General features: G+C 41.9%; 1 protein-coding gene across 1 annotated transcript in view; it reads right to left on the minus strand.

Annotated features, from left to right (window-relative positions):
* Window positions 1–24,014, minus strand: part of DNAH14 (dynein axonemal heavy chain 14) — a 476,940-nt gene that overhangs the window by 63,688 nt on the left and 389,238 nt on the right. Inside the window, exons 75-81 of the mRNA XM_084624945.1 lie at window positions 16,969–17,213; window positions 16,021–16,466; window positions 15,380–15,578; window positions 12,785–12,991; window positions 9,795–9,898; window positions 2,882–3,038; window positions 1,790–2,000 (exon numbers count right to left, since the gene is read on the minus strand). Coding sequence (XP_084481071.1) covers window positions 1,790–2,000; window positions 2,882–3,038; window positions 9,795–9,898; window positions 12,785–12,991; window positions 15,380–15,578; window positions 16,021–16,466; window positions 16,969–17,213 — 1,569 coding nt within the window. The remainder of the gene's footprint in view (window positions 1–1,789; window positions 2,001–2,881; window positions 3,039–9,794; window positions 9,899–12,784; window positions 12,992–15,379; window positions 15,579–16,020; window positions 16,467–16,968; window positions 17,214–24,014) is intronic.

A 24,014-nucleotide genomic window follows, 5' to 3' on the forward strand; every position in this document is an offset into this window, starting at 1 on the left:
TATAGCAGACTCCCACCATGACATCACCCTTGTTGCTCACACTTCTAAACTTAATCCAGAGACACTCAGGTTTTTCTGCAGTTTCATACTCGAGTTCTGAGCAGTCATACTGCTCCCTTACATACAGTGCAACTCTCCCACCTTTTCTACCCTGCCTGTCCTTCCTGAACAGTTTATATCCATCCATGATAGTACTCCAGTCATGTGAGTTATCCCACCAAGTCTCTGTTATTCCAATCACATCATAAATCCTTGACTGTGCCAGGACTTCCAGTTCTCCCTGCTTGTTTCACAGGCTTCTTGCATTTGTGTATAGGCACTTGAGATAACTCGCTGATTGTCCCTCTTTCTCAGTATGAGGCAGGACCCCTGCCCTCTCGCGCGCTCCAGCTCGTGAGGCTCTCTGGCAGTAAAAGGGCTGAGAAGCAGGCTCTTGCTTAAAAGGAGGTGGTTTTGCAATGCCTTCTCCAAGGTGCTAAGGTGTATATACTCAGGGACTGCAGGGTTGCATGAGAGTCCTGAAGGACTGTAGCAACTCATCCATTTTGTCACTGTACATGTTATTAACCTCAAAGGAGAGATCCTCCACAGTAGGAATTTCCTTGGGGAACCCAGAGAATTGAAGCCATGAAGCTTATCTCATTGCAACCAAAGTCACCATGCAACAGGAAGCTGTGTCAGCTGCATCTACTGAAGCTTGGAGGGACAATCAAGCTATCAGCTTGTCCACTCACTCAGACAATGGTCTGCAATTGTGTTTTAGGTTCCTGGAGCAGTTTAGAAACTTAGAAACTGAACTTAGAAAACTCACTATAATTAATAAAATCATATTTGGAATTGAGGTCTGATAATTCACAATGCACAACTGTAGATTAGCTGAGATAAAACTCTTCCTAGCGAAGTGGTCTAATCTTTTGGTGTTCTTGTTGGAAAGAACAGAACTAAGTTGGTGCAGTCTGCTACATTCAGTAACAGCCTGAATCTCTCTGACAGAGAGGATTTAGAAATGGAAGTAGCTAAGTACTTTTTGGGAGCTGGAACCATGAAGGAAGTTGTGGCACTCACATTCACCAGTGTATGTCTAGTAGAAAAATATTTGGATCCAGGCAGATCTTTTTTGTCCAGGACCAAGTATAGGATTGCCAAGGAGGTACAGTTTTAAATAAGCCTCCATTGCTTTTGAGTTCTTTTGGAAAAAAGACCAACAAATGGAGAATTTGTTGGTAATATACCACTCACTCAGACAAAATAGGCATCTATTATGCCTGTCATTGAAGGGTATAGCCACCTGGCATGAAACCTGGTGATTTTTGCTTAGCTGTAAGGTCAGAAGCCTGGTACCGGGTAACTAAAAGACAGAGAAAAAACTATGCAGAATAGAAATCTATCATAAACTACTATATCCACACTAAAAGCAACTATATACAAAATGATTGTATTAACAGTCACAAGTGGACAAGAGACAAATACTGTCCTCAGTTATGTCGCTCAGTCCTAGGTGGTATGAAGGAACCAAGAGTAGGTTGGCATGGCTCTCCTCTTTACGCCCTCTGGAGAGGAGAACAAGGGTACTCAGGTTGTATGAACTGCCCAACAGATATTGCTGGCCAAGAGTAGAATATATAAACACTCAAAGAAGAAGAAAACTTTTTCCAGTTCCTCTTCTGAGACCTCATTCATACCTCTTGTGTTAAAAAGATTGATATTTGCAGTTATATTGATTGCTTCTGATTTGGCTGGGTTAAGTTTATAACTTAATTTATATTTTGAATATAAATAAAACACTTACGAATCAACAATAGTACAAAGCCTGGGCATAAATGATGCAGCAAGATGGCAGTTTTGGAGGAAAACCCATTGTCCTCTCAACAGCTGTGCTTTATGTATCAAATCTTCAGCTTTGCTTCCCTGACCACGTCCCAAAGAAACCATTTTCACATGCTGTGTGCTTCCTTTTATTTCCTGTGCAAGGCGCAGAAGGTGAGCTGCTGGGTCTATTCCTGTGTAACAACATGGAATTGATTTATTTATGCGGCTACCACAGCTGAAAATTATCTTTAGAGTTACATATTTGAAAATATGTCATCTTGAATTACCTCACTTGTAAGAATAGTACTCTGTGTTATTACTTTTGTAATATTATACATTTCATTATAAGGGAATCATGGGGTGAGGAAAAATGGGTAATGTTATATTATCAGAAGAAAGCACTGAGACACTGATCAATAAGAATGATGGTTTGATTGTATTAGTTCAAGTATTTCTAAAAATGGTAACTATCACAGCAAATGATACTGAACAGCAGAAGTACTGCTTATCAGGAAAATGCTAGTGTGGTTCTACCAATGTTTTTGGTTAAGTTATTTATTTAGTGTTATTTTAAATATTGCACAGATAATATAGGGCCAGAGCACTCACTCCCATGGAAAAACCACGAGAGGCAGTCTAGAAGGAGAAAAACTCTGCCCATGGATTTTTGGGGAATCCATTTAAAGCCAGGCCTTGTAACTCTGTGTTGCCTCACCACTCTCCTTAGCTCTGGTGACGAGGAGCAGGGCTTTCCCCTACCAGCAGCTACCTTGGAACTGGGTCTTAAAGGGGAATTTGAAGATTGGAGCAGAGTTCCAAGGCCAGATGTACTGGTGGATTGATGTGGAGCATCCCTCACAACCCTCCTTTTTCCTGTGATTTTTGTCTAGTCCCAGTTTCACACTTTGCTGTTCAGTTTAACAAGAAGACAAGGGTAACATGAATGCAAAAGTTGGTAACACTCTAGGAAGCAGGAGAAACCTACTGCACATAAAAGCTAAACTAGAATCTGAAATGTAATGCTTCATAAACCAGGTTTTATGTGCCCCTTCTTAGTTTATAAGTATCTCACCATGAGAATGAATAAATATTAATGGAGTGCTGGCATTGGAGTCTTCATACACTTCTTTCAAGTTAATCCCTCCAGTCTGAAGATATCTGGCTCCTAATTTCTCAATAACAAACTTTCGTATTGCACTATTTAAACTTTCTGGTCTGAGAATTTTAATCTAACAATGAAAGATGAGAGAACAAATTCATCAAGTCATTTAAATTAATATTAGCATAATAATCACGCCTGTGATAAAAATAAAGTCAGGTTGTTTTGTACTATACAGTTCTAAAAGATTCCAAAATCTCAACATTTGTGTTTTACTTAACCAATATTAAAACCACGAGGTCGTTGTATACCTCTCACTTTACATGAATCAAAAGACATCTACATGGGAAAGTAAAGTACTTATCAAGTAATATGGGAAGAAGTGCAATAAAATCAGTACTAGAAGCTAAAAAGAAGGCGAAAGAAATGTTATTTATCCCATGGTAACTGTGGTTCTTTGAGATGTGTTTTCCACACGGATTCTATTCAAGTTGTGCATGTGTCCCATGTGTGAGATCAGATTCGTTTGGATAGCAGTGTCCCTTGGGGTTGTACCTGTACCCTGAGAACTTGCAACCACCACAGCTGAGGGCATAAAGGACAGCATAGCCTCAACAGCCACTCAGTTCCTTTGCCAACAAGATTCACAAGAGAACAGGACTCTGATTATCTGGGATGGAGGGTGGCTTGCAGAGTGCTGGAACAATTTGTGTAGTGGGGTTGCTGAGAGCCACTAAATATAGACAGAAACACACTTGATAACCTCTCTGTGGACATAGGTTGCCTTCTAACTTTTTCTGGGAAAGCCATAAAGGGTCTGGGGGAAGAATGTTGGGAATCATTAAGAAAGGGATGGATAATAAAACAGAAAATATCATATTGCCGCTATACAAATCCATGGTACACCCACATCTTGAATACTGCGTGCAGATGTGGTCGCCCCCATCTCGAAAAAGATATATTGGAACTGGAAAAGGTTCAGAAAAGGGGAACAAAAACTATTAGGGGTCTGGACCGGCATCTGTATGAGGAGAGAGATTAATAAGACTGGGACTTTTCAGTTTGGAAAAGAGACGACTATGGGGGATATGATTGAGGTCTATAAAACCATGACTGGTGTGGAGAAAGTAAATAAGGAAGTGTTATTTACTCCATCTCATAACACAAGAACTTGGGGTCACCAAATGAAATTAATAGGCAGCAGGTTCAAAACAAACAGAAGAAAGTATTTCTTCACACAATGCACAGTCAACCTGTGGAACTCTTTGCCAGAGGACATTTTGAAGGCCAAGACTATAACAGGGTTAAAAAAAGAACTAGATAAATTCATAGAGGATAGGTCCATCAATGGCTACTAGTCAGGATGGGCAGGGATGGTGTCCCTAGCCTCTGTTTGTCAGAAGCTGGGAATGGGCGACAGGGAATGGATCACTTGATGATTACCCGTTCCATTCATTCCCTCTGAGGCACCTGGAATTGGCCACTATCGGAAGACAGGATACTGGGCTAGATGGACCTTTGGTCTGACCCAGTATGGACATTCGTTTGTTCTTTTGTTCTAGTCTGGAGTTCTTTGTGAAAGTGAGGAAAGGGGATTTATCACAGCCCTTAAAAGAATCTCAATGGCAGAGCATATTACATCATGTTAAAAATGCCTCTGTGGATCTCAGGCTATGTTTGATACAACAAAAGGCTATATTCAAAATATACTGGATGCCAAAGAGGTTGCACAAGATAAAGGCCTTAACTTCTGATGCGTGTGCTTTATAACAAAGAAAAAGGAACCCTGATATATGTGCTATGGGACTATCCAAAGGTCAGGCAGCTCTGGAAAAAGGTGAACTCAAGAGTTAAAACAGTGCTCGACCTCAGCAGCCAAACCTCATCCTAAAATTATATCTTAGGTTATTTACCTGCTAAACTGGGTTTAAATTTGACACAAAGACTGGTTTGTGAGGGCTGCACTTATCATCAAGCCCATGAGTTTACATAAATGGAAGAGTAGGCTTATTTCCAGCACTGAGCAGTATTTGGACCTGTCTGAGTTAGCAGCCAAAGAAAGAATAGCTTATCACAGTAGACAGAAATGATATTAATTCAAAGAAATCTGGACCCCATTTCTAAATACATTTGAGAAAGCTCAAAGAATGCCAGACCTCTAATTCCACCTAACTCCTCCTCTTTATTCCTCTCACTCCAGTCCCCTCCTTCCCTCCTCTGCCTATTCATGTACTTCTATTTTATTAATTACCCCTATCCTAACATGTAATGTCTATGTAGCATGGCTTGGTTTTGTATTGTCTGGTTTTGCAGCTTTAGTAAGTTGTAATTCCATAAATCTGTTGCAAATCCCGTGAAGCGTGCAGTATTCAGAAACATATAAAAGCTATAAGTCATTTATCTTTTTTTACATTTCATTGTCTGTTTCTTTATGAAAATAAATAGAAAAATTAATCACAAAAAAGTGGATTAACTGCTTCCTCAAGCAATGAACAAGACACCATTGAGGGAGAGGGTGTTATTGGTCTGGGGAGTTGTCATCTACGTTCTCAATGTCCTCATCTTCCAGAATCTGATGTTGCAGTACATGAGGAACTGGAGGAGGTTGAATCTGCTTCTTCAGAGAGGGAGACTTCAATCTAGTCACAGTAGAACTGGGCTTTGTAGCATAAAGGTTTATATCCCACAGAGATCAGTAAGGCCATGGCTGATAGGTTGTTAGGCATATTGTGGTGGAGGGTACAAAGATGGATATTCTTTGTGGGTCCCTGCCCTCTGTCCTTCTTGATTTCCAGTGGTCTGGGAAGTGGTGGGGAGTGAAGATGAACCAGTGAGAAAAAAACAGTTACATACCTGAACAGTAGCTGTGTTCTTCAAGATGTGCTGTGCACATATACATTCCTTTGCAGGTATATGGGTGCCCAACATACTTGAGTCCGTGATTTTTGCCAGAAGTACCGCTCGGCAGCACATGCAACCCTGCTCTCCTCTTGTGCCAAGCCAAGGGAATAAAAGGGGTGTATCTATTGCCTCCCTCTCTGGTCCTTTGCACTGCTATGTATCTAGTGTCTGAAGTAGCAGGGAAGGAGGGAAGATTGTGGAATATATATGTGCCCAACACATCTTGAAAAACAACAGTTACGAACTTTTTTCTCTCCGAGTGATTGTGTACATGTACATTCCACTGCAGATCATCAGTTCCCTTACAGATGCTAGGACTTAGGATCATCTGAACAGATACTGTAACACCAACTTCCAAAGTTTGCATTGTTATGAGAGGCTTGAGTGATAGCATAATGTCTGGAAAAGGTATACAGAGACAACCCCATTGCTGCTTTGCAGATATCTGTTATTGGGATGTTACTCAGAAAAGCTGATGAAATGGACTAAGCTCTGGTAGTGTGAGATGTTATTCTCAGTGGAGGAGAGAACTGAGCAATATCATAGTAGAGTTTAATGTAGTCAGAAATCTAACATGAAATTCTCTGAGCTGACATGGGTTGGCCCTTGATTCTGTTGGCATAGGCTACAAAAAGCTTGAAAGAGCTCTGAAGGACCTAGTGTGGTCTAAATAGAATGCCAGAACACTGGAACATCTACAGTGTGGAATCTTTCAACTCTGAAAGTGTGGGGTTTTGGGAAAAACACTGGAAGATGGACAGTTTGATTCAGGTGGAAAGTTGACACTATTTTTGGCAAACTTTGGGTGTAGATAAGGCTATGTCTACACTTATGGCAGTGTGTAGAATACAGACACTGCATGGTTCCCTAGCACACGTGTAAATAGCAGTGTAAATGGTGAGGCACTGCTTAGCTGAGTAAAGCCACCTGAGAACCTCATGGCTCTCTACATGCCCAAGAAGTGCATCCCATGTCTATGTCCTGCTGTAGCTCCAGCAGCAGGGAAAGGCTCTGGGTAGGGGGAGGCAGTGGGGAAAGGCTCTGCAGTGGGGAGTCTTTTACTGCAGCGGGGAAAGGTTCTGGTAGGGGGAAGTTTTCCCCACTGCAGCCTTTCCCTGCTGCCAGAACCCTTTTTTGCTGTATGTAGCTACACTCCACAGTATGGACACAGCCTGCTTTTCACTGCATCTTTCTAGAAGACCTTGAAAAGAGGGTCAGCTAGGAGAGCTTGAAGTTCTGAAACTCTCCTTGTGAGGTGATTGCCAACAAAAACACAGTCTTTATAGATAACAGAGATAGTGAAGTTGTTGCCAGAAGATCAAAGGGGGGGACCCATTAGCCTGTAAAGAATTAGGTTAAGATCCCTTCATGTTATTGAATCAGACCTGGGAAGGAAGACATTGACTAGATCTGGAAACCAAAGAGTAAGAGAAAATAGAAAACCCACTTACTGGTGGGTATACTGCAGATATGGTGAACAGAACATGGTGTACTGCAGATATGGCGAAGTGAACAGAACTGTTTGAAAGGCCAGATGATTTCAGATGCAGTAGGCAGTCTAGTATATGTCTAACCTCTGTGTGATGGAGCAGTAACTGCTGAGATTGCAGTCAGATCAAAAACCTCTTCCACTTTCTGTGTATGTGGCTCTAGTAGATTCTTTTCTGATGCTCACCAAGCTGTCTCGGGCACACTCTCTTGTGAGTATGCAACCAGAGATCATCCATGCAATGAGGTGGAGAGATTGGTGGCTGGAAGACGAAACTTGCCCTGGTTCTGAGAGAGGAGATCCTTGACTCAGGGCAAGGTTATCAGTGACTTGATGGAGAGCTGATGTAGGTGTGTGAACCAATACTGCTTGGCCAAGCCAATGCCACTAGGATTAATGTTGCCTTGTGCCTTTTCAGTTTCTGGAGTACTTTTGGGATGAGAAGAACTGGAGGGAATGCAAATAGGAGATGAGTGGACTAGAGGAGAAGGAAGGCATCTGTAATGGAACTGGGGCTATGGCTCACCGTGGAGCAAATTCTCTTGCAATTGTTGTTCAGGTTAGCCAGAAATAAATTTATCATCAGATGCTTCCTTCCACTAGTAGAAGACCTGGAGAAGAATACCCTTCCTCATTGGGCACTTATGCTGGTCTATGAAATTCTTTTGAAGGAAATCCACAATTGTGTTCCTTACCCCTGGAAGGTGAACAGATTTCAGAGATACCTTGTTTCTTACAGTGGAATGTATATGTACACAATCCTTCGAAGGAGGCCATCTATGCTCTGGAGAAGGAATAGGCCTCCTCAATAAATGGAGAGGTTCTGTCTGGGATAGCTAGTCTAAACAGCACCCTGAGCTATGGTAGTCATGAGGGCTCCCAGTGTACAGGCACAGCCCCAATGGACACTGCTATTCTAAAAGAATCTGATCTCACATGCATGGGGCACATATGCACCTAGAGTGGAATCTGTGTGGACAATCACTCTCAGAAGAATCCTAAATACAAAGAAAGTTCTATGAAAGTCTTGATAAAAAAGGAAGCAGCTTAAGCCTTGGAAAAAGAGATAACTGACTATTGAAGGAAAGGGGCATAACCGCTTTAATAAGTGTGTTTGGGAGAGAGTAAGTGAACAACAGATTGGATGATTGGTTCTTGTGTGCATGGGTGTGTGTGTATGTGTATATTGACATGGGTATAAGAGGGAGGCAGTGTGTTTGTGTGTGAGAGACAGGAGTATTGCTGCAGGATTTAAAATCAGGCAAATGGGATATGTTAGCAGGAGTGTTGTAAGCAAGACACAAGAAGTGATTCTTCTGCTCTACTCCATGCTGATTAGGACCACATTTCAGGGAAGATGTGGACAAATTGGAGAAAGTCCAGAGAAGAGCAACAACATTTATTAAAGATCTAGAAAACATGACCTATGAGGGAAGATTGAAAAAATTGGGTTTGCTTAGTCTGGAGAAGAGAAGACTGAGAGGGGACATGATAAGAGTTTTCAAGTACATAACAAGTTGTTACAAGCAGGAGGGAGAAAAATTGTTCTCCTTAACCTGTGAGAATACGACAAGAAGCAATGGGCTTAAATTGCAGCAAGGGAGATTTAGGTTGACCATTAGGAAAAACGTCATAATTGTCAGGATGGTTAAGCACTGGAATAAATTGTCTTGGAGGTTATGAAATCTCCATCATTGGAGATTTTTAAGAGGAGGATAAAAAAAAAAAACCTGTCAGTAGGATCTAGATAATACTTAGTCCTGCCATGAGTGCAGGGGACTGGACTAGATGACCTCTTGAGGTCCTTTCCAGTCCTACGATTCTATGAAATCTGTAAAATTAATAAAACTGGGAATTGGAGAGAGGGCCAGATTAACCAATGTGCACTCATTTCACTTGCACAGGACCATCATTTTAGGGGGCTGCTAACAACCGGGAAAAACAAAAAACCAAAAGAAACTGTGCAGCACTGTGACCCTGTGTGCTGGGTCACAATGCCGCTCACTCAGATTTGGCCTGGCTGCCCTCCTGTCAGATGGAGGGATGGCCATACCAAACCTGAGCAGTACTGCAACCCTGTGCACCAGATTGCAACACCTCTCACTCAAGTTTGGTGTGGCTATCTCTCTGTCATGACAGAGAAGTGGCTGAACCAAACCTTTGTACTTGTGGTATGGTGCAAAGCAACCTGAATGCAGATGAGAATTTGGATCTCCTTATAATTCTTTTTATTTCACAAAATGAACAGTAATGTATTTATTCAGAAAAAAACATGATTTAATTGCATTATAAATAGCTTTCTGTGAAACCTGCCCCCTTTATTTTCTTATAGGAGTTTTGCCAAACTTATTTTATGTGTCTTCAACATTACATCATTGACAAATATTTTGGAATTTAGGAGCTATAAAGTCCTCTCAAATCTATATCTAACTAAGTGGTCAACAGTGTCTAAAACTTTTGGTAAAAGAATATTCCTTCATCGTTTTCTTTTCTTACCAATATAATTCTTTGAAATGAAGAAAGATTCTCCCAATGAAAGTCTACCACGGCACTATCAAGCCCAATTCTTTCTTTCAGTGCATCTGATTGCAGGTCTGTATCTGTTATAGAACCATAAAACCAGAGTTACAAATATACAACAGAAATAAAAAAGACTAGCACTTAGCTGCCTAACTATATTTTCCAGTTAGTACCTCACCAAAAGTAGCCATTGATCAAAGACTTTAGATGGCTTTTTGTTTACTTTGTAAAAGCTAAACATAAGATTTTTGTCAATTGAATCAGTTTCAAGAATGACATCATCTGAATAATACTGTAACAAATCCCTAGCCCTCTAGGACTCTACAGTTGTAGAGAATGTAGACATCCTGCTCCAAAAGCACAAACCCCTACCATTTCAGCTAAAGGAGAATCTCAATAGCTATTAGCAGTACAGGGCCTATGACACTAGAGCAGTTCAGATTCTATCCAGTGGAGGGCAGTGGTATACATGTACAGCAACCAGTTCATTACAGTACATAGCATTATATGCAGCCAACTTTACACAGTAAGCCTTCAGGTCTGTTGATATGAACACAATCACAAAAGTGTATCTGGGATGATTTACAGAGTTGTGTGAAAGTTTTACCAATATAGTTATTCTGGTATAGCCCCCCATGTGGACCCAATTATACAGGTATAAAGATGCCATACATCAGTATAGCTTATTCCTCTTCCCGTACAGGAATAGCTCTATCAGGATAGAGTGCCTTTATAGTGGTATAATTGTGTACCTTCTGATGTGGGGTGGGAGGTGGTTATCACAGAATCATGGACCTTGAGAGGTCATCTAGTCCAGGCCCCTGTGCTGAGGCACGATCATTCCTGCCAGGTGTTTGTCTCACCGGTTCTTAAAAACCTCCCATGATGGGAATTCTGCAGCCTCTCTTGGAAGCCTATTTTATGCTTAATTATCCTGATAGCTAGGAAGATTTTTCTAATATCTAACCTAAATGTTCCTTGATGCAGATTAAGCCAATTACTTCTTGTCCTACTTTCAGTGGACATGGGGGACAATTGATCACAGTCCTTCCTATAACAATCTTTAGCATATTTACAAATTGTTATCAGGTGCCCTCCTCAGTCATCCTTTCTCAAGACTACACATGCCTAGTTTTTTTAAACCTTTCCTCATAGGTCAGGATTTCTAAACTTTTATAGTTTTTTTTGCTTTCTTCTGAACTCTCTCCAATTTATTCACATCTTTCCTAGATGCCCAGAACTGGATACAATGCTCCAATTGAGGCCTCACCAGTGTTAAGAAGAGTGGGAGAATTACCTCCCAGGTCATACATAGGACACGCCTATTAATAAATCCCAAAATGATATTAGCCTTTTTTGCAACTGGATCACATTGTTGGCTTATATTCAATGTGTGATGCACTATAACCCCCACACCCTGTTCAGCAGTACTACTGCCTCTTCAGTTACTCCCTATTTTGTAGTTGTGCATTTGATTTTTTTTCTTCCTAAGTGTAGTACTTTGCACCTGTCTTTCTTGACTGTCATCTTGTTGAGTTCAGACAAATTCTCCAATTTGTCAAGGTCATTTTGCATTCTAATCCTGCCCTCCAACTGTTTGCTACTCCCCCCGCTTGGTGTCATCTGCATATTTTATAAGCATACTCTCCACTTGATTAACCAAATCATTAATGAAAATATTGAATAGTATCAGACCCAGGATAGACCCCTTCAGAGCCCCACAAGATACATCTTTCTAATTTGACAATGAACCATTGATAACTACTCTTTGAGAATATTCTTTCAACCAGTTTTGACTCACCTTATAAATAATGTCATCTAGACAACATTTCTTTAGTTTGCTTATGAGAATGTCATGTGGAACTGTGTCAAAAGCCTTAGTAAAATAAAGATATATCATGTCTACAGCTTCCCTCCCATCCACTAGGCCAGTGGTCCCCAGCTGTGGGACACGCCCACTAGAATGTTTGGGGGGAAGCGGTGGGGCCCAGGCCAGCTCCCACAGGGAGTAGGGAGGGAGTGCCACACAGCCCTGCTCTGCCCCCAGCTCTGCCGCAGCCCTGGCTCTGGCTCTGCTCCCAGCCCCAGCCCCTGACTGTGGCCCAGCTGCAGCTTCTGCTCCCGCCCTCAGACCCACCCCCAGCCTCGGCCTTCAGCCACAGCTTCTCACAGCCCTGGCCCTAGCCCTGTGCCCAGCCTCAGGCCCTGGCTGCAGCTTCATTCCTGGCTGAGACTTTGTTCCCAGCCCCAGCCCCACCCCCACCTAAAGCCCTAGCCTTTGCCCCCTTACTCCTGTCAATGTCTGTCCCCCCCCGCGGAGCTGTGGCCCCACTCCTGGCCCCGGCTTGCAGGGGCGCAGACGGGGTAAGGGTGGGGCATGACTGTGTAAAGTTTGGGGACCACTGTACTAGGCCAATAACCCTGTCAAAGGTTGTACCACTAACTAAATTGGTAGAATCAAAGTGGTACAATTTGTGTGTGTAAACAAGCCTGAAGTATCTTCCTGAATCAGAGCCTTATAAATGTTACTTTCCTGGTTTATAAAGTCATCATAAACCTCTTGATTGACATACAGCTTTACTACGCGGTAGAGGTGACTAACAAATCTATATGCAGTGTTGTTGTAGCTAAGTCAGTACTAGGATATTAGAGAGACAGACAAGTTCAGTGAGGTAATATCTTTTATTAGACCAACTTCTGTTGGTGAAAGAGACGAGCTTTCGAGCTTATACAGAGCTTTTCTTCAGGTCTGGGAGCTCTTTGTAAGATTGAAAGCTCCTCTCTCTCATCAACAGAAGTTGGTCCAACAAAAGATATTACCTCACCCACCTTGTTTCTCTAATATCCTGGTACTGACAGCTACAACACTGTATATAGATTTACTAGGCACAGTTGAGGATACATGACTCCTTACCCAAGATTATTTAAAGTTTTAAACAAAATAAAGTAAAATTATGAACTTGTACCTTGTTGTGATGATGTTGGCTTGTAACGTGTGCTAAGTAAATAATATAAGTTACCACTGTTTAGGAAAGAACTCCACTGTTGGGAATTTGATGCAAGGGAGTCACACAAGAGATTGAAAGGTTGCATGTGAGTGCTTATGTACTGACATTCCTTCCACATAGATTCAGTAATCCAGAGATGAGGAGTTTTATTAAACATATATGAACCTAAGGAACAAGAATTATAGGATTAGAACACATTCATCCTTTGCTTCTTAGATTTTCATCCACATGTCATACAAGTAAAATTAATTGATGCAAAAAAAGTAACTATGGTCTGTTCACTTAAGTTTGATCATGAACTGATAATATAAAGGAGATTGTAGAAAGATCACTCTTTATGCTTTTTGGATGTTAAAACAGCATTGTTACATTACTATTACACTATTTTACCAACGTTAATGCTGTTTAATTCGAATGAGAGGTTATTTACTCTGTGCAGTATCTGGAGTTCTTTGAGATGTGTTCCCCTATGGGCGCTCCATTTCAGGTGCAGATGCACCGCATTTGCCTTTGATTGGAGATTTTTGGTAGCAGTGTCCATTCGGCCCATGGATCTGTTCCAGATATCCCTGAGCCCAATACTAAAGATACATAGAGCTGTGCAGGTGAATTACTCTCTGTTCCTACTCTACCACAAAGTTCTGCAAAAGGAAATGCTGAGGCAGAGGGTAAGGAGGCTGGGGAGTGGAGCACCTATAGAAAGACGCATCCCAAAGAACTCCTTTTACTGCACAAAGTAACCTCTCCTTCTTCTCTGAGTAGTGTCTCTATGGGTACTCCACTTCAGGTGACTTCTGAGCAGTATCCCTGAAAAGAGGAGGGAGCTTCAGAGTTAAGTCTAATACTGAAGGACAGAACTGCACAGCCAGCTGCAGCATCTGAGCTAGAGGCATGAACCAAAGCACAGTGTTTAGAAAAAATATGCAGTGAAGTCCAAGTTGTAGCTTTTCAAATTTCAACAACTGGAACATCTTTGAGTAATGCCACAGAAGTAAACTGAGACTTTGTAGAATGAGCTAGCATCCTAGAAGGAGATTAGATGTTGATAGATTTGTAACATGAAATAAATCATCCAGAGGTCCACTTTGAGAGTCTTGGATAGAAACAGTCTTGGAGACTCTCTAAATAGATTTGTTCTGTCTAGACAGAAAGGTAATACCCTTCTGATATCCAAGGTATGGAAGGTAGCTTCCTCCCTGGTCTGATGTGGCTTTTGGAGAACAACTGGGAGATGAATGACAAGATTAATATTGAATTCAGAAGACACTTGAGATGGAAATTTGGGATGTAGTCATAACAAAACTTTTCCCTTGAAACACTTTGTAAAGGGAGACTCTGCCATTAATGCCCTCATTTCTCTGTTCCTTGGAGGCACAAGTGTCAGCCACCAAGAATGCTGTTTCAATGCATAGGTGAAATAAAGAGCATGTAGCTAATGGCTCAAAAGAAACATCTCATAAGGGAATTGAGGAAAAAGTTCAAATCCCATACTGTGGTGGGTTCTTTAATCTGTGGAAAGAGACTCATCACTGACTAAGAGAGCTTCCCGGCATGAGGGAAAACATTTAAAACCTGAGGATCCTGGTATATAAAAAAATGCCAATATATATAAGAACCCTTGAAGTGGGGAAAAATAAAGGGAGAAAACAACAAACAACAGAACCACAAAAACTAAATACTATGAACTAGATGAAACTAAAGAAACAAAAGAATAACTATACTTAACTATTGAAATGGGCATGCTCAACGCTCTGTCTCAGGCTGAAGGGCAACTGAGAAGGAACTGAAGACAGTTTGTCCACACAGCTCTACAGATATCTTCATACCTTGGTATGAGGATGTCTGGAGTGCATGCTCAGGCCGAATGGGCACTACTACTGAAGATCTCTGATCAAAGGCATATGGGGCACATGTGCACCAGAAGTGGAGAACCCATAGGAACACTACTCAAAGAAGAAATGTTGTTACAATGGCACTGTGTCATGCAGTTCAGACCCAAATTTTAGGTTTTATATTAAACATAACAATAAAAGGCTTATATTTTACAAAAATCCTGTTAATTAAATATTTTCATGGTTTATAAAAATGCAAGTATGTTTTTTGTATTTAAATACTTTCCTGAAATATTTGCAATCTATCACACAACAGAATTATCGTAGTGCATGAGAATCAGAAAGTGAAATTGGATATAAGCAGATTAGTCAAGATTTACAGTCAAACCCAGTTCAAGAAGGAAAAACAAACAACAACAATAACAGGCTTTCTATTGAACATTTGATGAGATTTTTCAAACTTTTCAGTTCTACTGTTATAAGGGCCAAATTCTATTCTCAGTTATATGATGTAAAACCAGAGAAACTCCAGTGATTTCACTGTAACAGAGTAGAAGTATTATTAACAGCAGAGGCAAGAAAGACATTTAAATATATATGTTTATTACCTCATCTGTGTTTCTTTAAAGGTATCTAATTCTGCTCTTAGTTACACTCATGAGGCCCCTTTAATTTCAGTGGGGTTGTATAAGTATAACTGAAGGATAGGAGCTTTATTTACCATAATTTTCAAACTCTGATTGTGTATCCATAATATTTGCCAACATGCTGGAGTAGAGGAAGAAGTTCCACTCATTCTCAGGTAGGAATCCAAGTTCGTCTTGGGCTTGATTTTCACCGCAGTTATTCTGCATGATCTTAGTGCAGAGCAGGAAAGAGAAGCAGAGCTGGTTTTCAGTGAAGAGGGCAGAAGAAACTGTCTGTAGAGGGGGAAAGGTGTGTGTCAATACTAATAGTGTAATATACTTGGAAAACACACAAAGGAGATATTTAAAGCAACGTCTACTCTACAAACTAGGGCTGTGATTCTCCTGCTTGAATACTGCTAGTATAAATATAAATAGCAGTGTGGCCACAGTAGCACTGGTAGAGGCAATGGAGGCACAGCTGAACCATGCTGAGTACATATGGGTACATACAGAGGAGGCCATACTCAGCACAACTGAGCCGTGCTTCTGCTGCGGCTTCCCAAGTTATTGTGGGTACACTGCTGTTTATACTCACGCTAGCAGTATGCGTCCACAAGCAAGAGAATCACACCCATAGCTCATAGTGTAGACATAACTTCAGACACAAAGCTTCTTATAGTAATTAAGAAGATTCATGTGTAAGTAACTGTATTGTATTTTGGTGACACCTCACCTTATAAACATTATTCGTCAACATGTCAATTATATCTTTAAGATGCCTGTTAAAGCTGTCTGTCTCATTCTCACATTCTTCCCAGTGCTCTTGGGTGGAATGCTTTCTTCTCTGCCGGCTAAGGGCTCGTACTGTTCCACATACAGAAGAAGTTGAATCTGACAGAGAATTTTGACTTTGCAGTTTATTCACAGAATCCATAGATTCTACAAAGATTTTATGGAACCACTCTAATGAAAACTGGTACATATAGTTTATCTTAATAAGATCTGCCACTACAAAGTAGAGCACAGCACCTCGAGTTGCAATAGGGAGATAGCTTTTACGTGTTTTTTCAATTGTGGCCTCTGTTTTTGCTGATGCTTCAACACGCTCAAAAATCTCTTTTGAAGTAACTTTTGTTCTTTTTAAGTTGTCAATGAGGTCCTGGTCATCTAATATGTGTCCTAAAATGTAAAAAAGGTTTTATTCAAATTGAAAATTTGTGAGCTAGAATGCAGCAGACAAATTAACACATTTTTAAAAAATAAGCCATGCTGTATTTTATGGAGATTACTTCATAAAGTGTATTTGTATTAATAAAGTTAGTTTAAAAAAACCCCAAAAAACAAAAACAAAGTTTCACACAAAACCTAACTGATGTTAGTATTGTACTTCACATTATTTGCTTTTATATGGAATTTATTGTCTTGCTGTATAATTTATATTTATCTTCATACTTTACATAAATTGTAATGAAAATAAATTCACAGAAATAAAGTTACCTGATAATTTCACACACAAGAATTAATAGAAGAAACTGAAGCAGAAGTTTATTGTTTGCAAGGCACATTAAGAAATTATCCATGTTCACTATCACATTACTGTATAGCATATTAAGCAATTTTGTTCTATACTTTCCTCAAACAGATGCAGTGTGTCCTCAATTTCTGTAACATTGTTGCTTACCTTCTGTTTTCTGGAGCAGTTTAAGTGACTTTTGTTCCAGCTCTCGGAGTGTGATTTGGTCAGCAGAGATACTCTGCAATAATTTACAACGTTGTTGCTCTAATTTGGGTGTTTCATGAATTACTACAGTGGACAACAGTTGGTCCTGCAAACCTTGGAATGTTACAGTGAAGTTGATCATTGTGACCACATTACAAACTGCAGGGAGAAAATGGGGGTTGGCTTTTTGCGTCGTTATGTATAATCTGAAACCACAAAGCATTTTAAGTGTTAAGGGAATAAGTAGTAATGCATATATCAACATATCTTACTCATACATTTTCTTTTAATTTGAACTTCAGGTTAGGCATGAAGCACATTGGCAAGTTGAGGTGAGAGAAGGCAGTGCTTTCTTTGACCACGCTTTACATGTTCTGTGAATGAAAATCTATCTAAAGAAGTATATTATGAGGGCATCCATCACAACAGGATTTGAGTATCAAATGTTTCTTGTCTAGCGCTTTTAATCTGGCATCTTTCAGCAACACTAAGAACACTTTAAAAATAAATTGGGTATTGGGTTAGACCCTTGCAGAACCAAAAGGGGTGGAGTGAGGTGAGGTGAGGGGGCAGAAAAGATGGCTACACACCACTTTTATGTCCTCTTGATCTTGTCTGGGAGTTGGTTTGACTCCCACTACAAGTCAGAACGGCCTCAGGGTTGCTCTATTTTTTTTCTCCAGAAAATCAGCTATTTCTCTTCTCCTGCCCTAGCCCCAGCTTTATCCCTGTTAAATAGGGGTAGGAATGGGAGGTGTCCCACAGCCAGGACTGAGGTAAATGGAAAAGGTATCCAGATTGTCAGGTGCTCCCCAATGAGGAGTCAGCCACCATAAAGCTGTTTTACTCCACCCCATGGCAGACTGGGGCATGAACTGTAGATACCACACGAGCAACCTGTCCCTGTGTGACCCTACCCCCTGATTAAGGACACTACACATTCAGATAAACTGAATCCCAAAGGGGTGACCAAAAGACCTCCTAAGAGACTGACCACATTTGTCTTTTTCTTTCACTCTGACTCTGTCTCTTGCAGGGGAAGGAGATGAAAAAGTACCTTTTTGTTTGTAGAAATCCCATGTGTGCCTCAAACGGGGAAGACTGTGTAAGCAGTACAAACTGTGGACTGGTGAGGATGCAGGGGGTCCCACACCCACAACACCAAGTCTCACTATTCCTCTGATGTCATCAAATATCTGTGAATCCTACTGGAAAAGTTTCCTCTTCTTGTTCTGGGCCACATAAAGGCTGACAATTTACTACTGCTGTAAGTTATTCCATTAGCTCAAGGTGCAGAAGTCTATGCAGTGGATTTAAAGGGTCAAAACTCATTGATAACTCATGTGGGCCTGCTCTAGGGACGGAATACAGGTTGTGTAGTGAAGGATGCTGCTGTCTGTGTGACCTCTGCCCCATTTGCTGCAGTAATAGGAAGTTGCATGGTGAATGACCTTATGGATTTCAGGAAGAGAAAGGATGGTCTTATGGTTAAGACAGTTGAATGCTGTCCCTGCTCCTGCTACAGAATTCCTATATTATGCTAATCATTTCACTTAAATGAAACTTTTCACAGGTGACCACTAACTGGGTGTTCTTCACTTTATGGGTGCCTGACTTGAGAGCTTATGGTCAAATCTGTAGAAGTGCAGAGCACTCACAGCTGCCACTGAAGTCAAAGGAATCTGTGCTTTGAACATATAAAATGCTATATTAAATTAAGGTCGCCTGTTGATAGCTTGTGCCCTTTCCAGAATATTGAGTTCAGCAAAACTAAAACTTCTGAAAACACAGAAATATAGAATTATGGTAAATGCCCTCGCAAACTTAACTCTGCCCTCACTGGAACTAGCAATAGCTACTAGCAGTTATCTGAATGCACTCCAGCTGCATTCTCTGTGTTAGGTGTAACTGTACTGAATAGAGGTGGAATAAGTTGGAGCAACTTGAAAGAGCTGTGATTGTGATATGAGGAGATCTGGTTCTGAGTCCCCCTCCATTTGTGTTATCAAAGGAAAGAGATGCATGTGTACCTTGATAGTCCAGTCTGCATCATTTCAGTACAGAATTGTGTAGTCTGTCTCAGTAGAGAGTACTGGGGTCTTCTTACCATGGGTACTGTCATAGTGAGGGGGATATGAGAGAAGTCTGGATTTCATGATGCGCAGGAGAAAGTATAAGTTTAGGTGGTGACCTGTGTGTAAGTGTGAAGGGGCTGTAAAAGGGTATAAAGTGATTGTTAAATTTTACAAGTATGGTATTCTGTTGGGGGAGTAGGCTCATAGTTTGAACATAGGGAAGCGCAGTTTGCTCCTGTCCATTACAATGCAAAGAGAGAGTGCAAATATGTGAGTTATGGATCTTGTGGGGGTCTCACTCAAAGAGGGCAGAGTTAAGGTTGTGTGGGTGTTTATCTTAATTCTGTATTCCTGGTTTTCAAAAATTTGAGTTTTGCTGAACTCAGTGTTGTGGAAGGGCACAAGCTATCACCAGGCAACTTTAACTCTGCCTTACTGGAGTTTTTTTGCCATTTAGCTTCCTAGTTCTTTTTTAAACAGAAAAAGAGAAATGTTGGTTTGTAGGAGTTAGTGCAGCGGTTCTCAAACTGTGGGCTGGGACCACAAAGTGGGTCTCAACCCCGTTTTAATGGGGTCACCAGGCTTAGACTTGCTGGGGCCCAAAGCCTGAGCTCCACTGCCTGGGGTCAAAGCTGAAGCCGGAGGGCTTCAGCCCTGGGTGGCGGGCTCAGGCTTCAATCCCCGCCTCTGGGATCGTGTAGTAATTTTTGTTGTCAGAAGGGGGTCATGGTGCAATGAAGTTTGAGAACCCCTGAGTTAGTGCTCATTTAGGCATTTGTAGTTCTCACTTAGGTTTGCAGTTGATATGTTTCTGTGGCTAGGTAATAAAAGATATAGGATAGATATATGGAGACAATACCGGCATAACTATATCATTGTAGCTATGCTGGCATAACTGCATATTGTAGATGCAGCCTGCATTGATGGAAGGGATTTTTCTGTTGGTATAGGGACACCACCTCCCCTAACAAAGTTAGCCATGTTGACAAAAGCATTCTTCCATCAACACAGCTGTATCTACACCGGGTGTTAGGCCAGCATAGCTATGTTGGGGTGTGTTTTTTCACACCGCTGATCAATGTAGCTATGTCAACCTCACTTTTAAGTACAGATCAATTCCTAGCTTCTATACAGTGCTTTTCAGCAGTAGAACTTTACATCATTAACCCCATTTTACATGTGGAAACTGAGGTACAGAAAGTTGAAGTGACTTGCCCAGCAGGCCAGTGGCTGAGCCAGGAATAGTCCCCCAGACAAGTGGTTTTTCCACTAGACGACATGATTGGTACATAATTCCTAAGTGCTCCTCCCCCATCCTAACATTTTATTAGAGAGGAATGGGGATAATGGTCATGCTTTGAAATTTTGCCAGTGTGTATTTGCTAACAGAGCTGATGAGAAAAATCTCACCCATATCTATGTGCTAAACCCTCAATAGTTTTATTACTTGGTTGTTACAGTAGCTTCAAGCGTGAGAGAGAAATCTGGTATGTCTCTATCCTTCTCCATCTCTTGATCCCCCACCATTCCCTGGAACATATAGCCCTCTGCCAACATTTCCAGTTCCCCCTCTCCTTCCCATCCCATTCAGCCATTAATTAGCACGGCAGAAGCCATTAACATGTAAGAAGTTGCTCCTTGCTGACTCCTGCCCTGTGCTGCTGACTAAAAATATCACAGGCAGCACTTTACTGGAGGGCCCCACACTACCTTGCTTATGAAGCCACAGATGCACACTCAACTAGCACCTCACTTCCATTGCCCACCTGCAGATGGGACTCCTGCACCTACTTCAGTCAGGCTTCCCCAGCCATGCCTCAGGTCCACCCAGTCTGCCCCTTCTCCAAACTGAGCCCATCTCCCATACACTTTCACCAGCTCCACCCACACATATCAGTGATGTGTAACTTAACTATTCATTTTCTGGATTTCAGATGTTTAAATCTGTTACCTTCAGTTCCTCCTCCCCCCCTGACCTCCCATGGAGGAGCCAGTCAAGAAGCTCAAACAGACCAAGAGGAGCAGTGTTCCCCAGATCACACAGCAGGTAAGGAGAGGGGCTCAGACCCCTGCACAGGGGCAGGGCTCCTCCAGATCCTATCACTTATACGGAAGGAGAGAATTCAGGGCAGAAAGTCTCCCCCAACCTCATTCTCCAATTCTCTTTTTCCCCTCCCATTCCCTCTAATCCTTACCCTCTCTCCCTTACCTGAGCCCCCCAGGTTCTCTTCCCTCTCCTACAACCCATTCCTATTTATCCTCCTCTCCAGGATACTTGCATCCTTCATGGCACACCCCCACAGCCCCTCCCAATTACCACCTATCTTGCCCCTTAACCACCCCTACAGTCCCAGTGCACATTCATACGTGTAATTTATTTTCTTTTCAAAAATAGTTCTTGTGCCTTCTGAATATTCTGTATTCAGATTGTACTTCTCAAAAAACAAATCAAAAACACACTTTGACTGAGGCAGATTTTTCTCAAATGTTTACTGTTCATTCTCAGATTTCTACTCATGGTAGGTTTCAAACTTCAAAGTTGCTAGAATGTGAACTTAGTGAAATGCTATTTTTTCCCTGGGCGCTGTATCTTGCTGAAATGACCTACTTTTGCATAGCTAACCCTACCCCCTAAACTGACATGAAGCATAGCAAATTTCAAGAAAAACTGTGTAAACATGCAGGTTTCAGAGCATTTAGAAGAGTTGTGCTTTACACAGGAAGGGCTTCCCAACCTTAACTGAAGAAGAGCTAACACTTCTTTATAATATTGTATGAAATTACACATCCATCAGCATTACAGCAGGCTCAGAGGGATGTTAAGTGAGATTCTCAGTTGAAAGAATTACCAATGCAGATAAATACAGGCTAAAACAATAGCTCTGAGAAGTATGATCCCCCCCTCAATGTCAATGGGTGTTCCCTTCCTGCCCCCCCAGTGCTGGAGAGTTTCTGATATGCATCAAGCAAACTGTTCTCAGTTCCTCACCCCAGTATCAGCACTGTATTTCGGGGGGCATGCTCTGAGCAGCATGTCTGTTTTAAGCTCCCCATCCACAGAGGCAAGGCTTTCTCAGGTTCTGGTTCATACGTGGGGGTTAGGGAGAGGGGCTCAGATCCCCTTAGAAGGGCAAGGTATCCCAGATCACCTGATGGGAATAGAAAATGGGGCTCAAGCACCTCCAGAACAACTAGCCCCCTCCAGAACCTGGCTCACGAGGGGGACATGGAAGGGAGGTCAAACCCCACACATGGGCAGGGAACCCCAGATCCCAGCTCACATGGTGGGTAGGGAAAGCAGCTCAGAACATCTCACTCTCCAAATAGGCAAGCCTCCTCCAGAAGCTGGCTCACATGTGGAGGGGCAGAGAAAGGGTCATACCCCTGTAGATGGATTGGGGGGGTTCCAGATTTTGGCACACATATGGGAGAGAATGTGGGGCTGACAGGTGTCCCTGCCCCTATCCTCCTTCCCAGTGTCCCACCCCTCCTCCAATCCCAGGGGCACTGTCATAAATATGAAGGGAAGGGTAACCACCTTTCTGTATACAGAACTGTAAAATCCCTCCTGGCCAGAGGCAAAACCCTTTCACCTGTAAAGGGTTAACAAGCTAGGATAAACTCCCTGGCACCTGACCAGAATGACCAAAGAGGAGACAAGTTACTTTCAAAGCTGGCAGAGGGAACAAAGGGTCAGTCTGTCTGTCTGTGGGATGCTTTTGCCGGGAACAGATCAGGAATGCTCTTCATAACTCCTTAGAACTTCTGTTAAGTGAGTAAGTAATCTAGCTAGAAATGTGTTAGATTTCCTTTTGTTAAATGGCTGGTAAAATAGGTTGTGCTGAATGGAATGTATATTCCTGTTTTTGTGTCTTTTTGTAACTTAAGGTTTTGCCTAGAGGGATTCTCTAGGTAAGGTATTCACCATCCCGATTTTACAGAGGTTATTTGTTTACTTTTTCTTTAATTAAAATTCTTCTTTTAAGATCCTGATTGCTTTTTCATTGTTCTTAAGATCCAAGGGTTTGGGTCTGCGTTCACCAATGCAAATTGGTGAGGATTTTTACCAACCTTCCCCAGGAAAGGGGTGTAGGGCTTGGGGGGATATTTTCGGGGGAAGATGTCTCCAAGTGGGCTCTTTCCCTGTTCTTTGTTTAACATGCTTGGTGGTGGCAGCATAGGGTTCAAGGACAAGGCAAAGTTTGTACCCTGAGGAAGTTTTTAACCTAAGCTGGTAAGAATAAGCTTAGGGGGTCTTTCATGCAGGTCCCCACATCTGTACCCTAGAATTCAGAGTGGGGAAAGAACCTTGACAGGCACCATTTCAGATTTTGGTGGTGGTTGGGGGGGAGGGAGCAACTTTAACCATGATACTAAGTTAAAGGCTAAATCACCATCCCTTTCTTACCTTAATCACCCTGTCTCTGTAAACAAAATACTGCCTCCCTGCCCCAGGGGCACCTCTCCTTTTCAGAACTTACATTTCACACTAATGCTGTTCTGTAGTTAAGAGCTCCACTAGGGAGCTTGCACACCTCCTGTATGAAACTGGAAGGGGGGAGCTCTGCCCTCCCCTGCTCCCCCTAATTGGCATCATTGCCCAATCCTCATCACCAGATCGTCAACCTCCCCTCCCCCATTATTACCTACACCTTCACCTCTAATCACCCTCCCCTCCCAACAAGCATTTGCTTGTGCAGTTTGTTTTCTTTTCCAAAAATAGTTTTATCGCCTCTGAATATTCTCCTGTATTCACTTTACAAATCTGGACCAGATTTAAACTCTCAGGATATGTCTATACTGCAATTAAAAACTTATGGCTGGACCATGCCAGCTGACTTGGACTTGCAGAGCTCAGGCTAAGGGGCTGTTTATCTGTGGTGTAGAGGTGATCCCCACACCTCATAGGGTCCCAAAGCCTGAGCTCCAGCC

Source organism: Lepidochelys olivacea, assembly GCF_965140295.1.
Source record: "Lepidochelys olivacea isolate rLepOli2 genome assembly, chromosome: 3".
Taxonomy (NCBI): domain Eukaryota; kingdom Metazoa; phylum Chordata; order Testudines; family Cheloniidae; genus Lepidochelys; species Lepidochelys olivacea.